At 44.4% G+C, this 18,381-nt stretch overlaps 1 protein-coding gene across 1 annotated transcript; it reads right to left on the reverse strand.

Annotated features, from left to right (window-relative positions):
• Nucleotides 1-13,362: 13,362 nt before the first annotated feature.
• LOC134385675 (fibroblast growth factor-binding protein 1-like) lies at nt 13,363-13,854 on the reverse strand. The gene has a single exon (XM_063107425.1). The coding sequence runs from the start codon at nt 13,852-13,854 to the stop codon at nt 13,363-13,365; it is 492 nt and encodes a 163-aa protein (XP_062963495.1).
• Between the last annotated feature and the right edge of the window lie 4,527 nt (nt 13,855-18,381).

Consider the following 18,381-nt stretch of genomic DNA (forward strand, 5'->3'; position numbering starts at 1 on the left):
ACCTCAGGACCCTGGGTGGGCCCTGTGGCAGCGGTGGCATGCCTGGTTGCAGGAGAAGGGGTGGGACCCTGGCTCCACCTGTTTTTACATTCTAAGATGTTGTGGAGTTGTTGGGTGGGAGGGGGAGAAGGGAAGGGGAAAGGAAGTTGGGAGGGAGAAGGAAGAAGGAGTGGGACATGGTTGAGGCCCATGGCACCCCACTCATTCCCGCATGGAAGACCAGGGGGCTTCCAGTGGTGGTTTGGTGGTTGTCACTGGACTTGTTGTGGGTATCAGGGGGGCATGACTGGGGCACTCAGCCCCTCACCACCCCAGCTCGAGAGCTTGAGGTGCTTCCCGCAGTGGCTCAGTGGTGGTTGCTGGGCTGGGTGCAGGTGTCAGGGAGCACAGCTGAGGCCCCTGGCCCTCCCTCCTCCCTGGCTTGGGGGCCCAGGGGGCTTCCAGTCCTTTGAGGTGTTATAGGTGTTCTTTGGTCTGTGGGTATTTTATTTTTTCTTTCAATTCTGTGTTGGATTGTTTGCTGTTCCTACTACTTAAACTCTGCACTGGAACTAATTTGTTGTCTTTTGCTTACTTCTAAAATGGAGGAACTTCAGTGAGGACAAGCCCTTGAGCTCTGTGGTTGAGCTAAACTGCTGCTGTGCTGCTGATTCCCTGGGGAAGGCTTTTTTGTGCAGCTCAGGTTTTAATGGTTGACTGGGTAGGAACTTCCAGGTCTCATGAGGTCTGGTACACCTGGGTTGTGTAGAAACTCTGGTCTGGACCTGAGTCTTTTCAGCAAACTGCACCCCCTGAAGTTCTATATTTCTGACTGGTCTACACATAGTGGGCCTGTGCTGATTGGGGGGCAAATCAACTGTCCTTACTGTGCCCCAGTGCTCCCCTGGTGGGCTCGTGTCCCCCACCACCCACACTCCAACGCTTCCCATAGGACAGGCCATGTGCCGGTCCCCTGGGATGACTCACTGGCCTCTGAGTGGCTCCTTTTTTCAATTGTTGTGGCTCCTTGCTCCTATGTGGGTCCATGGGAACCCTGTTAATGGTCTTGCTGGCCTGAGGGCCACCAAGGCCCTCTTCTCCCCTGCCACCTCCAGGCAACTCCATCTGAATGACACAGCTGCAGCTCTTGCCAGCTCCTGCTCTGTGCACCCACCCCTCCAGTCAGCCAGGATTCAAAACGGTGGGAGTGGTCTTTTCTTTCTCTCATCGTGGCTTCTCCTATCTTCATGAGCTCTGTAGGTCTCTCCTCCTCTTCCCCTGAGCTCTAGCAGTCCCAGCTTGGCTGTCATTACTTTTGAATAGTTGTAAATTGGTTGATTTATGGGAGAGAGTGATGCTGGGGACTGTCTATTCCATCATCTTGACTGGAAGACTTTCTTCAGTGTTGAAGGACATTTTTGCCAGATTCAGTATTCTTGATTCACAAGTTTTTTAAAAACCACTTTAAATATATCAGTCCACTACCTTCCAGACTCCAAACTTTCTGTTGAGAAATCTGATGATCTTATGTATGATCCCATGCATGCAACAAGTCATTTCTGCTTTCAAGATTCTCTTTTTGTCTTTGTCTTTTGAAAGTTGATTATAATGTGTTTTGCTTTTGTCACTTTGACTTCATCCTACCTGGAGTTTGTTGAGCTCTCTGAATTTTTACCTTTATCTCTTTTCATCAAATTTGGGGAGTTTATAACCATTATTTATTCAAATAATCTCTCTGTCCCTTTCTCTGGCTATTCTTTTACTGGGACTTCCACAATAGGTACAGTGGTTGGGCTCAATTCTTTCCCACAAGTTTCTTAGACTCTGTTCATTTTTCTTCAATTTTTGTTTTTGTTGTTGTTCCTCAGACTCAATAATTTCCATTGTACTGTCTTCACATTCCAAGATCTTTTATGCCTCCTCAAGGCTGACATAAATCCCTCTATTGAATTATTCATTTCAGTTATTGTACTTTTCATCTCCAGAATTTCTTTTTGGTTTCTTTTTAAGGTGTCTATTTCTTTATTGATATTTCCATTTTGTTTATAAATTGTTTTCTTGACTCTTTTTCATGTCTTTCTACAGTCCTCTAAGTATCTTTAAGACATTTTTAAAAAAATTCTTTGTGTAATAGTGAGCCATCAGTTTTTTACTCAGCAACAGTTAGTGTTGGATTTTTTTTGTGACTCTGTGTCACTTTTTAAATATATATGTATAAATTGAATAGTAAATATTATATGTACTTAGGTGTGAACCCTGATTTTTTTGATATATGTATATATTGTGGAATGGCTAAAGTAAGCTATTTACCATATGCAATACATCATATAGTTATCAATTTTTGCTTTGCAATGAGAACACCTAAATTTTATTTTATTTTATTTTTTTACCAATTTTTAATTATAAAGTAGACTGTTAATTACTATAGTCACCATAATGTACAATAGATATCTTGAGTATACTGGGTGACTCAATGGCATCATTGGGGTTCTGGGAAGAGCCCTGTACCCCCAAGGGAGGCATTGAAGTACTCTGTAGCTTTGCTGCTAACGTGGGCGACACTGAGTGTGGTCACTGAATTTGTGTGCAGGGCCCTGTATTCTCAGGAGGGACACTGGGATGGTTGGCAGCATGACTGCTAAAGTGGGTTACTCTGGTGGAGGTGTCAGGAATTTTTGGTGGGACACTTCACCCTCAAGAGGTAGCTTTCCAGCTGGAGTGACCACTCTGGGCAAGGCTGCTGTGGTTGTGGACCGACCCTGTGACAGAGCATTACTGGCACACTCTGAATCTCCTCAGCTGGAGTAAAATGCCTGGACAGGGTCTCTGGGGCTGTCAGTGGGCTTTTGTGCCCCCGAGAGAGATGCCAGATCCCTCTGAAGCCCCCTTGCTGTGGTGGAGAATTGCAAGAATGTGTCTTTGCCTGAGAGACTCATATGAATCCTCCATTACCTCTTCATGGCTGCATGAAATGCAAGACCACCTCGCCAATGAATGTGAGGTTTCCAGCAGTGGCTAGATGCCCTGATTAGGCAGTTTTCTGACTCTGTGACATGTGCATACCAACCCCTTCTATCCTAAGGGTGGCACCCTTCCTGAACTGGGCCTCCTATTCCCATGGTGCAGGCTGTCACATGGCCATGGATGTGGTCAGCTCAGTGCAATGATGCAGCCACAGGGGAGTGAGATCTCTGTAAGGGCCAGCGTGATATGTTCTTAGGTTTGGGGGCCAATCTCAAATCTGCAACCACTATAAGAAGTCTGGGGCCTGAGGGGTAAGGATGGCTTAGTATGTGACCCTCTCTGAGTCACTTCATTCATAGGTACTACCAGGAGTTTTCAGCACCAGGTGTCTGGCCACAGAGGCTGCCCCTGAGAGAGGCGTATGGGTTCTCTTCCCCCTCCTTACAGCTACGAGTATTTTTTGTGTATCCCGCCAGTGTAGGCAGAGTCACCAGCTGTGGCACTGGGCCTGATTAAGGTGCCTCCTGAGTCTGTAGGGAGCATGGACTGAACTCCATCCTCAGGGTGGCACTCTCACTGTACTAGACTGTGCATCCCCAGGTTGCAATGCTGAAGCCAAAGAGGCCCAGAGGGTGGGGATGTGTGTCCCTCCCCAGGCCAGTACAGCCCCTCATGCCTGCAGCAGTTCCCAACACTGAATGCATGGCCACAGAGGTAGCACAGACTTCCTCATCATTTGGGTCACAGGCCCACTCACCTTCCCACAGTCAGAAACTCCTCCAGGTTCCCTGCCACTCTGGAGTGGGGAATGAGGCTGTGTTGGCAGAGAATTTTTCTTTTCTTCTGGTAACTCTCCTGAGTTTCTGCACTAATCAAAGTCTGCACTATGCCCTTGATGTGTTCTTATTCCCTTCTTTCATTTTTTACCTCCAAGTATAGGTGTACATTCTACGTATTCTGTCTTTGTTGGAGAGACGACTGATGCATCCTTCTAGGTGGCCAGCTAGATGCTTCCCACTTCCTGTGGCTGCTTTTGAATCCCTAGTCTTTAATGTCAGGCTCCTGACAGAGGAAAAAGAGAAAAATATAGACAGAGAAAAAAAGGTGCTTGTCTTTTAAATTTCCTGAAATTTGCTGCAGTCCAAGAGGGAGGGCTTGCAGCAATATGTGTGTATGAAGAGGGAGGGAGGTGTAAGAACAGTGGCACAATGCCTTGGGTTGAATGTTCCCCCAAAACTTAATTCCCACTGTAACTGTTGAGGGTGGGAAATCCTACTATGATAATTGAAAGATGGGGCCTTGAAGACATGACTAGACTGTAGGACCGTACCTTAGTGAATGGATTAATAATGGTGAGCAGGTGCATGGTTCTGAGGGTTTTAAAAGAAGAGCACTTGAGAGATTAGTCTCTCTCTGCCATTTCAAAATGTGATGCCCTGAACTGCTGTAGTCACCACCAGGACAGAGCCCTCACAAGATGTGTTACCTGGACTTTGGAGACTTCCCAGCCTCCAAAACTGTAAGCAACAAATTTTGTTTTCTTTATAAAATGTCCAGTTCTATGTATTTTGTTATAAGCAATGGAAATGGACTAATACAGAAAACTGGTACAAGAGAAGTGGGGTGTTGCTCATAACAAATACTTGAAAATGTGGAAGTGGCTTTGGAACTGGGTGTTGAGGAGAGTCTGGAATAATTTGTTGGTACAAGCTAGGAAATGCTTAGATGGTGGTGAGGAAAGTTCAGGACTTCTTAGAGACTGGTTAAGTGGTGGCAACCAGGATTCGGATAGAAATATAAACTGTAATAACCATTCTAAGGAGGCCTCAGATGGAAATGAGAAGGGACTTCTTGGAAACTGGGGCAAAGATCACCCTTGCTATGAATGGGCAAGGAACTTGGCTGCATTCTCTTCATGCCCAAAAGCTTTATGGAATGTGTCATTTCAAGGTACCGACCCAGAGTATTTAGTGGAAAAAACTTCTAAGCAGCCAAGCATTAAGGAAGTTGTGTGGCTACTTGAAACAGCCTACACTGAGCTATAGCAGCAAAGGCATAACAGAAAGCTAGAAGATAAAAGGAAAGCAAAGTGGAAAGATTTGGAAAATTTTCAGCCTGGACACATGGTAGAGAAGCAGAGAGCATCTTCAGGAGAACAAATCAATGATGTAGCCCAGCCATTGTTTGCTACGGACATTAGTACAGAAGAAAGGGATTATCAAGAGAAGGGAAAAAAAACCTTGAAGGTATTTCAAAGGCCGAGTCTTCCATTACAGGCCCAGAGTCCTAGGGAGACAGAATAGTCTTGGGGAACAGGCCAAGGAACCCCACAGGCTCTCTGCCCAGGGCCATCTCAAGAGGCTGCTCCCTAGTCTGGCACCCCAGCTGCTTTGGCTGCTTCAGCTGTAGCTAAATTGGGCCCAGGTGTGGCTGGACCCACAGCTTTGGAAAATACAAGCCAGAAGCTTTGGCGGTGTCCACATAGGGTTAGGTCTGCAGGCTCACAAAATGTCAGAGCTGTGAGGGCTTGGGAGCTTCCACCCCAATTTCAATGAGTGTATGGAAAAGTCCGGTAGCTCAGGAAAAGATCTATCACAGGGATGGATTCAGCAGACAGCCTTCACTAGAGCAATGCCAAGTGCCCCAGTGGGGTCAGGGTTGCAGCACAGAAACCCTCCCAGCTCTATGTCTAGTGGAGCTGTGAGAGCAGGTCCACCATGGAGACCTCAGATGTGTAGAGCTACGGGCCTGCAATGTCAGCCTGTGAGAGCTAAAGCATCACCTGAAACCAGGAAAGCCATAGAAGCAGAGCTTCCCGAGGACTTGGGGACCGAACCCCAACACCAGCAGAGGAAGTCAAACATGAAATCGAAGTACATCCGCTTTGAGATTTAATGCCTGTCCTGCTGGGTTTCAGACTTGTTTAGGACCTGCTATACCTTTCTTTTGGCCTATTTCTCCCTCTTTAAATGGGAATTTGTACCCTATGCTTGTCTACCCATTGTATCTTAGAAGTAGATAATTTATTTTGGTTTCACAGATGGGATTTTGAACTTCGGACTTTTGAGTTGAAACAAATTAAGACTTGGGGGAATGAAACAAATGTATTTGGATGTGAAAAGGACGTGAGTTTTGGGTAGCAGTGGTGGAATACCTTAGGTTGAATTTCTCCCCAAAACTTAATCCACACTGTAAATATTGAGGGTGGAAAGTTCTAATATGGTAACTGAAAGATGGGGCCTTGAAGAGGTGATTAGATTACAGAATCATGCCTTAGTAAATGGATTAATAATTGTGGTCAGGGGCGTGGTTCTGAGGGCTTTGAAAGGAGAACACATAAGAGGTTAGTCTTTTTCTGCTATGTCATTTTGAAATGTGATACCCTGAATCACTGTAGTCACCACCAGGACAGAGTCCTCACCAGATGTGTTCCCTGGACTTTGGACATCCCAGCCTCTGAAACTAAGCAATAAATTTTGTTTTCTATATAAAATACGCAGTTCCACGCGTTTTGTTATAAGCAACAAAAACAGACTAATACATACACCTTTGTAACTGCACCTCCATGACCAGCTAAAACCATCAGCAATCACAACATAGTTCTCTATTATTTGGAAGACAGAATATTCACTGTTGATGCTTTTTCTTTTAAGCTGATTCCAGTGGCTCTAGGAACATATGCATAGCTTCCTGTTAAAGGCTGATGGGTGAGAGATAAGTAGCTGCTGTAAAAGAGTTCAAATTCACCAAAAAGTAACTGGAATTTACCTTCTAAGCATCCCCACCATCCCCAGAAATTGCAAGTCTTGAACAGAGTCCAGACTTTTAAAGAATTACAGCTGACAGATTTTGCCAGTGCAAAAATTTTGTTACCCAGGTGGGAAAACACAGATTCCAGGTGGTTCCTATTGTGTCATCCTCCATTTACCTTTTCCTTTTGAATTAATGGGAAGATGACTTTCTGACATCTCATGGAAGGGTGAGCCAGTCTTTTCCAAACCCTCGAGTGACAAGGAGTTCACTTCTTCACATAGTAACTTGATGTGCTATTTATTTAAAGTCTGCTATAGGCAGGTACTATTGTCTCCCTTTATTGAGCTTTTCTATGTGCCAGGGCTCCTGCTCTTCATCCCTTTCACGTGATAAGGCAAGTGCAATCCCATCCCAATGTTTCAGAGAAGGAAACAAGTCTGAGGAAGTTTGTGCTGCTTGCCTAAGGAAGACCCACATTTGGACTGAAATGTTTCAGGAAGCATCAATCCATATGGTTTCCTAGGAATGGTGGGGGACCAAAGGAAATTAAAACATGAGCCTTGTGCACAGTGTTTGAGATCCTGTGGGGGGATAGGGCAAAGAAGTAAATATTCCCTTAAAGGAGAAGAGAGATGTGGTGGGAGTTGCAGAATCTGGCCTAGGGGAGCAGTGGCAGCGTCTCATGAAAGGAACAAGGAAGTGAAGGAGCTTCCTGCACAGGGAAGATGGAAGTGGAGATGGGCATTTCAAAGTAAAGGTTGGGTGGGGATTTGGGCCTAGTGATTAGGCCTGTCAACTAAAACACTCTCAGAATGAACTTCACCTGGTCTTCTTTCTTGTGCAACAGTTACAAAGGTACAGACTGCTTTGCCCAACCATCTGTAGTTTACAATCTGGCTTAGCATCATTTCATAGAAAAAGCTTTTCAGTAAAAGGGTCAGGACCTTTCTCCTCAGGATAATTGAAATATCACTGGCCAGCAACTGCTGTGGCCAATGTTACTATGCACAGAACACCTGGGAAGGTAGTTAAAATAAACATTCCTGGGCCTCACCCCTAGAGACACAGGTTCAATATGTCTGCAGTAGAGCCTGAGAATTAGCATATCTGAAGCTCTTCAGTAAGTACAGGTACTTCTGATACACCTGCCCCACTTTGAGTAGCATAGATTTAAGTTGGGTTTTGTCATTTAAAGACACTTTTTATCTATATAGTGGTTTTTCTTATTCCTTTTTCTTGAAAGTGCTCTAGTGATTTGGGAGTGTGGTAGAAAACAGTCTGTGCCCAAACCCATCCCACCCATGATGTTTATGTACTGAATGCCACAAGCTATAGAATTGAGCAAATCTAGGTTTCCCTTCTTGCCTGAACTCTTATAAGCTGTGAGGTGTTGCACAACTCACCTCCCTAGGATTCAATCCCACTGCGTAAAAGCAGAAATAAAACCATTCAGTTCATACGGATGTGGTGAGGATTGCATGAGGAAACAAGTAAAAGATTCAGAGTCTTTATAAGAATCAGATCTGATAAATGTGTCATAGCCGATATTGATGTACCTGCTTTTTAGAAACTTGACTGAAATGAAATGCCCTGACTCCACCACCCCCCAGACTTCTGTGTTTTCTCATATCCTCGTCAATGTGTCATCTTGGTTTTCCCCACTTCACTGAGCTCCCAGGAGGTGGGATCTAGTCTGTTAGCTCATCCCTTCCCATACCCACCAGTGTCTTGCATGATGCTTGGGTCATAGTAGATGTTAAATATGTATTTGTTAAGAGGAAAGAATGCATACAGATGCTGGTTAGCAGTTCTCAACACAGATTGCACATGAGAATTGTCTGGGAATTAAGCAAAACTACTGCTGCCTGGAATATACCTCAGAGATTCTAATTTAATTAATCTAAAGCAGTGTTTCTCAACCTTGGTTGCAAATGGAAAACACTGTGTGGAATTGAACAATCCGCAAGCTCTGGCCCCATCCCTGATCAATTACATCATAATCTCTAGAGGTGGGACCCAGACATCAGTGTTTTTAAAATGTTCCACCAGATGACTCCACTGTGTAGCTAAACTGGGCATTGCTGGCTTAAATGTAAGCAAGCATTGGGTTTTAATATGTTCATAAATAGACACAAACACCTAATTTGTAGGGGTGTTTGCCTAATAAAATCATTTTCTGTTTCTTTCAACTTCTTTGATCTAATTTAACTGTGATGTACAAGGTCGCTATCTTCCAATCCCACTTCTGAATCATTGGACTATGTGCTGTTGCTATTGGATGATTGTGCTAAGTTAAATGGTGCCCCCCCCCCACACACAAAATTCATGTAAATTTTGAGAATGAGACCTTATTTGGAAATCGGCACTTTGCAGATGTAATCAGGTGAAGATGGGGTCATACTGGGTGAGAATGGGTCCTAATACAATACCTGGTGTCCTTCTAAGAAGACAAAGATTTGCACACAGACATGCAGGGGAAACCTCCACATGATGACAGAGGCTGGAATTGAAGAGGTGCATCTACAAGCCAAGGAAAGTCAAAGATTGATGGAACGACCTGAAGCTAATGAGAGGGCACCTTTGCTTGTTCTGCCAAAAACAATTAGGAGAAAGTTTGGGGAAGAAGGTGGATAGGCGGATGGAAAAGTGACATGTTCTGTATTCCAGAGATTCAAGCTGGCACTGATCTGGTTTGAGTTACCACAGAGTCGGTGCTGAGATGTGGCTTTATGAAGGAGAAGAGATGTGTCCAATGCTAAGAAGCTTTCTGAGATGTAGACCTGTCAACCTGCAGCACTTCACACACTCTGAAAGCTTCCTACTTATTGCTATCAAGGGCAGTCATTCCTTAAGGACCACACACATTCTCTCTCTCTCTCTCCCCGCTCCCTCCCGCTTTCCCTCCCTTTCTCTCTGTCTCCCTCTCTTTCTCTATCTCTGTCTTACACACACACAGACATACACAGCTGGCTCTTTCACTTGCTATCCAGAAAGTCCTAATAGAGAAAAATATATAGCACCAATTTGGACAGAAGCTAACAGAAAATCTGTGGTGCCCTTTTTCTTTCTTCCTCTCTTTTATTCATTTGTTCTTTCTTCCTTTCTTTCCTTTTTCTTTCTTTTTCTTTTTTCTTTTTAGGTTTTCAAAGCATTCTCTCAGGATGTGACTTTGATGGAAGGTTGAGCAGAATGAAAGCGTTAGCTTCTAGAACTTTCCTCTGTAAGGACATGGAAAGGGATGCACACATAAAAGAGAGTGATGAATTCTGTGCCCTATCAGGTTTGCCCGTGTCTAAAGACCATCAATGTCACTCTTCTCTCATAAAGTGGAGAAAATCAGGAGTTTTCAAGGCAGAAAAATCTGGGGGACTTCTAAACCCAGGATTCTCTTTACAGGTTCTGACTCCTGTTGGGTTCGGGACACTGACAAGTTTCTCCGCATTTCTGACCCTCAGTTCACTCATCTAGAAAGTGAGAATCAGAACTCCCACAAGAGAGGATTTTTGAGGGGGGTTAAATAAGAGAATAGGGCAAGGTCATTGGCAACTAGCAGGTGACTAATGATGGTGATTCCTGTTCATGTATTGTCCAAGGGGAAAAGAACCCAAAACTCTTATCTTTAAGGAGTCTTCACAGGAAAATTTTTGACCTCCCTCCTCAATCCAGGTTTATGTTGCAGGCTCTAAATGATCGTGTGTGTTGCATCTACTATTTATGCTGCAGTAATAATAAATGCTTAGGCAGTGTTGACCTATGTCAGTCTTCCAGTTAACCCTTAATGGTGCACTTTATTATGCTGTTATCCAGATGAGCTGATTGGTGACCAGAAGGTTAAATAATTGTTCCACAGACAGTTTAGCTATCTGCACAGGCAAATCTCTAGCCCAGGTGCAGCTGAGTTTGCCATGTTGGAAGGCAAAGCTCTTCCCAGTTCTGCCCATGGCCAAGACCATGAATGAACTAGAAGGAGCAACCTCACGAGCTAGAAAGGATCTTTAGGAGGCTTTGGGATGGTTGGGTTCTCCAGTGTTTATGCCAACCCGTATGAGAACAAAGTTATTATTTAATACTCCCTGGAAGAGTTTATCAGTCTTTTTCTATATTAGGGCCATGTTTAATTGAGTATTATTTAGTTGATGTAGTGGATTGAATTATGTCCCCTGAAAACTCCCTGAAGCTTGAATTGTGTCCCCAAGTTTTATGTATTAGAAAATTTTATGTATTAGAAACTGTGACTGCTAAGAGGATTGGAAATCCTATTTGGTAACAGAAATGTGGAGCCTTGAAAAGGTGATTGGATTGTAGGACCATGCAGTAGTGAATGGATTTAAAATGATCGTCAGGGGCATGGTTCTGAGGGCTTTAAAAGAAGAGGAGAGTCTGCCTTTTGCTCTCTCTGCTTCCACCACCTTGCAATGTGAGACCCCTGGGTCACTGTCACTACTACCAGATGGACTTTGGACTTCCCAGACTCAGAAACTGGAAGCAATAAATTTCATTTTCTTAATAAATCACCCAGTTCCAGGTATTTTGTTATAAGCAGCACAAATGGACTAATACAGTTGAATACGGGGCCACAAGGCTGAGACTCTGTGTAGACCTTAAGGGAAAATGTCCTTCACTTACTGTGACTAGAAGGAGCTTGGGGAGGGTCTGGGATATGGGTTCAGTTGTCTTGGGGTTGGCAGTAAGTTTCACAGGTCAGGCCCTGGGTCCCAACCTACAATGACACCCCAATCTTTGACTCTTCTCTAACTTGCTAAGCATGATCCCAGTCATTGGAGAAAGTAAGTCCCTTGAAGACAGGGGGTTTTCTTTTCATATTTTTATTGCTGCTATTTCCTGCCTGTAGACGATTACCTACAACATAGTAGGAGCTTATAGGAAAGATAAATGAATTGAGTATAATTTCAGGGCATTTGCTCTGAGAGCTCCCTCTGTCTGATATATTCTTACAAAAGAGAGTCACCTGTCTCAATTCCTTCATTTAGGTCTAGACTCAACAGTGTCCTTCATAGGGAGGACTCCCCTGATCAACCCATTTAAATTCATTGGTTTTATGTTTTTGATTTTTTTATTCACTTTTCTCTTAAGTCTTGCTTTAATTTCTTCTCTTACTCTTGTATAATTGTCAGTTTATCATCACTTTCCCCACTGTTAAGCTCCATGAGGGCAGAGTATCCATGTCATGGGCATCCATTGTGATATTTCCAGCACTGACAGCACAGGCTGGCAGGAGTCGGTGCTCCATAAATCCTCTGTGAAATGAGTGAATGCATGAGTGAGCGAGTAAATGAACAAATGTACCACCCATGGGAGGAGCTAAGCACAGTGCCCGGCACAGAGCCAGTGACAGATAAGTGTTAGATTTGTGATGTTCATGATGACGCTGAGTATCACTCTGAGGCTGTTGCACTGTGGATTGGCCACTGACAACCCGCAGTGTATGTCCTGGTAGGTTAGTGAGTCTAAAAGGATGTCCTTTCATGCCACCTGCCCTTTCACCCTGGCACCATCACGGATGCTAAAGAACCATGATTTTACCAACTCCTGCTCCTCCCTCCCCCCTCTTTGTGGAATCATGATGATACATTGAGAACAATTTATCCACTCTTTCTGACTCCCGAACTAAAACTCTTACAGATTCTCCATACTAGTGTGTAAATGACTGACACCACCCTCATCCCTGCATCCCATGCTACTCCACCTGCCCGACCTCTCCTTGCTTTCTTTCATGTAGTGATATGCCTAAAGTGCTTGCACTCTGCTCCATCTCATTGCTGAAGATACTCTCTCCAAAATCCAGCTCCAGTGTCACCTCCTCTGTGAGGATGAACCCAATTTTACAACAGCTTTTGTCTACTCTCTCTGGCTTTCCAAGGAGCTTTTCTCCTCCTACTACAGCCCTTATTACAGAGCACTGTACTTGACCAGGCCTTTCTCTCCCATTTTGCAATGAGTCGTGCAAGGGCAGGGGTTCTGGTGACGGGGAATAGGCAGCTCTGACTTGAGTCAGCAAAGAGGTCTCGTCAAGCCTGTGGACTCAGCTGTCAGAACTCTGGAAACACATGCTGAGGTAAGCAACCTGTGAGCATCACATCCAAGAAAGTGAATACAAAGCAAACTCCAAAACACAAACACAAAAACAACAAGATGATTTTTATGGTTTTAAATGTTAAGATGTCTCACTGCACTCTCACAGCAGAGAAGTTCATATCTTCTGGGGAACGTGGAGAAGTTTACCGCATACAGAAGGGCTTATGATGTGAACTGCCCTAAGGTCCCTGTTCTCTTAACACAATTACCTTTACATGTTCTCTGATATGGAGAGGATGATATTGCAGAAAGAGCTCCAGGACTCCCACATTATTTCTCCATCTCTTGGTCAGTCTGCCGATCCATCCGTTGGACTTTCTTCTGGGCCATTTTCAGCCAGGTTTGGTTACCTGGTTAATCTTTGCAGTGGGTTTTAGTGGTAGACCTGGTCTGTGTGTGTGCTGAGTTGGTAGGTGTGGTCTCTGTCACCAGGATTTGCTCCCTGGGGTTGGTCAGTTCACTCTTTATTGACTCTGTGCTGGTGGTCTCTTTAAACGGGATGACCTCAGCAGTGGAGTGCAGTTTGATCTTGATCTGTTCCTGGTGGGTAGGATAAATCCCACTTGGATTCTAGTGGTTGAGTAGAGTGGAGCTCACCAGCTTGAGATTGGATTCCTCAAACTTGCTACCACACACACTGGTCATCAGCATGGCTGTGGAGTTCCCACAGATGTTTTTCTGGAGTTTCAGGCTCCTGATAATTTCTCCCAAGTAGTCAAGTTTGTGCTCCAAAGACTCCAGGCATGAAGTTGTATTGCCCGTGAAGACACAGGAGAACCGATTGTTTTTTCTAGTGCAATCAACCTTTAATTCAACGATGCCATACCCCTTCTCAGTCAGATGTCCCTCACACTTAGCTTGATCTTCAGTCGTGAAGTCAGATATGTGCACAAACTCAGATGAGTGGTCTTTTGCCCAAATTCCAGAGGAGCCTCCAATGACCCAATGATCCAAGTCTGGTGCTCTGCCTTGTCCTATCTTTACTCCCTCTTGGACATGCATCAAGAGCACCTGAGTGGCCAGAAGGAGGAAGGACAGCAGGGTGAGGCTGTGGATCCTCATGGCTCAGCTGGGAGGCACCTGGTTGACAAAAGGCAGATGAGTCAGTGCCAGCGGCAGCTCAGTGGGGCAGGACCGCAGGCTGCCCTTTCCCACCATCCTATCACATGCCTGCTTGATTTAGGAGTAGACCAAGAATCCTTCTGGCTCCTGGATTCACTAGACCAGCAGCCTGACTACTCACATTTCCACTTGACTTCAGTCTGCACTGTCACAGCACCACCACCTTTCATCCTCTCCTTACACTCTCTGAACCTCATTAACTCTCACTCCTCCTGGCCTCACCCACTTACTGCTGCATTTACTCACTCCTCATTCTCTCATTCAGCAAGCTTTTATTGAGCACCTACTCCATGCCATGCACTAGACTAAGTGTTGAACATACTGAAGTTAATGAGAAACCACAAATATTAAAGATCTTAGAGGCTACTTTCTGGAGAATTTAAATAGTGTTGACCAATGTGTCTGTCCCATCATTGTCCCTAACTTGATCGTGGACAAGTCATTCTGCTCCTCTGGGTCTCACTTCCTATACCTGAAAATCAAGGGGTTGTATGAAATAATCTTTATTCTCTATTCCAGCTACAACGTGCTGGATTTCTATCTCACAGTTCCACATGGACTCTGATGACCACAAAATGGGAAAGGTGTGGCGAATGTCATGAAGAAAGGTGATGTTGACCCAGAGTTTGAACATTCATGGGAATTAACACACTGAAGTGGGAGGGCTGTGTAGGGGGGAGGAGCACTGTGAGAAGAAGTAAGAGTGTTAGAAAAGACACAAAGGTGAGAATTTCATCAGATTTGACTGTGCAAGGTGAACCAGAGAGAGGAGGGGTGAATTTCAACTGGAGCATTTAGATTACAGGATTGAAGGCAAGATCATGCCTAATTGATTTCTGAAGCTCCGTGGTGGCACAGTGCTGAGCATACAGAAAGCCCTTAATTAATGCTTTTGGAAAGAAATCAGTGAATCAATAGGAATACCTACAATGCCACACTAAACTACATCAGTTTTATCTGGTGGACAGCAAAAACCATGCTGAAATGAACAAGAAAAGTTAATTTCAGTTTGATGCTTATGTGTAAAGCACTGGCCAAACATTTGATCCTCACTTCACTAAATCCACCCAATAACCCTGGCAGGTAGCTATTAATATGTCACCCCCAGGTAATTGCTGTGGCAGTTAATGCTCAGACCCCTGCTGGACAAGTCACAAAGCTGGTATGAGCAGTCAGACTATATCTCTCTGTTGTCTATCACCCTTCATTGATCACGTCTGGCTTTTCACCTTTATTCTGCCCTTCAGATAACATTGGCAAGAAATAGGAAAAACAGCTATGAACTATTCCAGTCTAGTTTGGCACAGTTCTTGATGATTAGATGATTCAAATTATAGGAGCTCCATCTAAACAAAACACAGAATTTTGCATGAAAAAAAAGCTATTCTCAGGAAATGGCCCTGGCCTCATTTCTACTCCACCTCCTAGGATTGGGAAAGGGAAAGACAGTGACAGGAGAATGAATTAAAGCAATGAATGGTGGGACAGGAGGCTGGGTATGCTGGATGAAGACCCCCTCACTTCTCACAGCAATGGGACTCAATTGTCATCTGTCCACAAGGTTGGAATCCAGACCCAAGGACACCAGGACATTGGGTGGCATGAGAAGCAGAAGCAGGTAATGAAGCTCCTGAGAGAGGGAAGCTCTTACCTTGTTGTGAGTATGCAGAGCCAGTGGGATGCAGATGCACAATAAGCAAGCAGGCTTGCAGCTGTCTCAGCTGTGGTGCAAGGCAGGGCAGGCTACTTATGCAGGAGTCTGAGCCCCCAGGGTTTTACAGCTCACATACCTGTGGAGCTCTACTCACAATTCCTCGAAGCTATGCCCCTTTAGGGAAAGCCAGTTTCTGCAAGGAAAGTGGTGAGTAGAATCCAGTGACAAGGTGGTTGCATGTGTGCCTTCGCACCTGCTTCCTCTGAGCCCTTACCTTTTTACCCAGAGGCCAGGATAAGAAGACAGTTCAGCTGTGCAAAGACCCTCCTTGATGGGATGAGGTCCTCAGCAGTGGTCTGAGGAGGAAGTAAAATAGCAATAACTACAATAATCAAACCTGGCAAAGCTGAACCCATTAACTTCTCTGTCTTTACTGAGACATCGGATGTTATTGGGTGGACAGAGGAATTTATAGGCACCAAGTGGCAGGAAGAGACAAATTCACGATATAGATATTTCTGTTGAAAATGTTCATTTTCAGGTCACGTGCAGGGAGCTTATTATCGTCAACCTGCTATAGGCAGATTCTCATCCGAGTATGATCGAAGTGAAATCTCACAGCCTTTGTTTAGCTGTGTGATGCTACTCAAACCTCTTAACCTCTCTGAACTTCTGTTTGTTCATCTACAGTGTGGTGACAATAACTGTACCTCATTTAGGGCTGCAGACTAAATTTTTTTTATAGGTTGAACTATTAACATAAGCTGAAGCAGAACAGTTTTGATTGATAATGGGGTCTTAAACTGTTCACTTTTTAATTAACTTAGCTATAAAAACACAGTAGTACAAGTGGGATAATAATTTGCAACTGACCTATGACTTTGGAATGGGCATTAGGGAGTGGTGAGGCCTGTGGCAAGCTGGAGAGTTTCTGCCTCTCTAAAGGTCAACGGTCAGCTCGCATTGAGAATATGTGGGAGTGGGGCTCAGTATGGACAGACTTTCTGATTTCTTAAAAGATGCACCCAAATCCAGATGAGTTTAAATGAAATTGGTGGGTACCTAATCCATATTTTCTCAAAGTAGTGCTGTGGCTCAACAGTACAGCCCATAAATTGTGACTGTGACTGTATTGCACCCACAATCTATCAGTGTGAAAATTCCAATTACAGAGCTATGGATGTTAACTGGTTCATTCAGTGGTTTGAACAGTCTCCACATGAATACCATGCGGTATGGAGATTTCTGAAACTCCAAGCCTGTTTTGTAAAATTGCCTCACCCGGGGTCCATGCTCATTGTCCTTGCAACCACCCCATGGAGACCTGACCTCCACAAACCAGCATTCTGAATGTGCTGTTTGCTAGGATAATTTGGACATAGGCAAAACAAAGCTGCTTTGTTCAACAGGGAGATGTCAATCAGAGTGGTCTTCTGCAAATAGAAAAATGTTACTTGTTTCTCAGGCAAATTCTTTCTGGAGGAAGATTGCAGGTCAGAACACAAAGCGTAATTACCAGGAGTCCCATGGACTCTAGGAACTCTCTGAGAAGTGCTTTCCTAGGCTTTGGCAGGTAACATGACACACTTCCTATGACTCCTGTCTCAATTTCTGCCTGGATCCTTCCCTTCTACAGAGGGGGACACAAGATAAGACCAGGCTGTGGAGCACTTTCCTGCCTGGCTCATCCTGTCATTTCACCCTGTTTTACAGGTACAAACACACACACACACATATACACACACAGACCCAAACACACACAAAGACACACACACAGACAGACACACACACAATGCAATCTGGCCACACTGAAACACTCACCTACCATTTCCTAAATACTATGTGCCTTTGCCCTCTTCCTGCCCTCGCTTCTGCTCTTCCCTGTACCTGGAGTACCTTCTAGTCCCACTGTGTCTGCAAGCATCACCTCATCCCTCAAAGCCCAGCTCACAGGCCACCTCCTCTCTGATGGTGTCATTGCTCTGCTCCTCCCCATCTTCCCAGGCCTTCATGGGTGTCCATGGAGAGCAATGAAGGGTTGTTCCCGATGAGACTCAAACTATGCCGGGCACTATGAGACGGCTTTGCCCCAAATGTGTCTTCACATCTTGATATACTTAGAAAATAGTAAACTTTTCCAGTGCCCACAGAAAACTTCAGGGTAGTTGGGGTCCTGGTCAAGGCAGGTCATGGGAGGTTCCAGCTGCCACAGCCCCCACCACCTCCCCACACTCCCAGGATGAGGGATCCCTGACTCCTGGAGATCCCACATGTAAGGGTACATTGGCTTCTATTTCACAAGAACCCCAGGAGTATAGTCTGTCCAGGATCCTCATGGGACAGATGTGGGGCTGAGGCCTAGGCAAGCCAAACACAGTGTCACAGACAATTAGAGAAGAAGTATGTGGAGCCCACTCCTATTGATTTTATTATAAATGAGGCAGTGTAACCACACACTGATAAATTGCAAAACTCTCTCTCTCCCTCTCTGCTTTAATGCTCTCTTTCTTACAACTTTTTCCTTTGTTAGATTTACAGAGAAGTTACAAAGATAATTCTATACTTCACATTTCACCTAGTTTTCCCTATTAAACTCTTAAATTATTATGGTAAGTTTGTCCCAACTGATGAAAAATGTTGGTACATTATTATTAATTAAAGTCTATTTGTTTTTCAGGATTGCTTAGGTTTTATCTATAGTTCTTAATAGTTATCATTATTGATAGACTTCCTTTTTTAGAGTAGTTTTAAGTTCACAACAAAATTGAGTGGAAAGTACGAAGAGTTCCAATATACCCTCTGCACCCATCCAA

Source organism: Cynocephalus volans, chromosome 9 (assembly GCF_027409185.1).
Source record: "Cynocephalus volans isolate mCynVol1 chromosome 9, mCynVol1.pri, whole genome shotgun sequence".
In the NCBI taxonomy this organism is placed as follows: domain Eukaryota; kingdom Metazoa; phylum Chordata; class Mammalia; order Dermoptera; family Cynocephalidae; genus Cynocephalus; species Cynocephalus volans.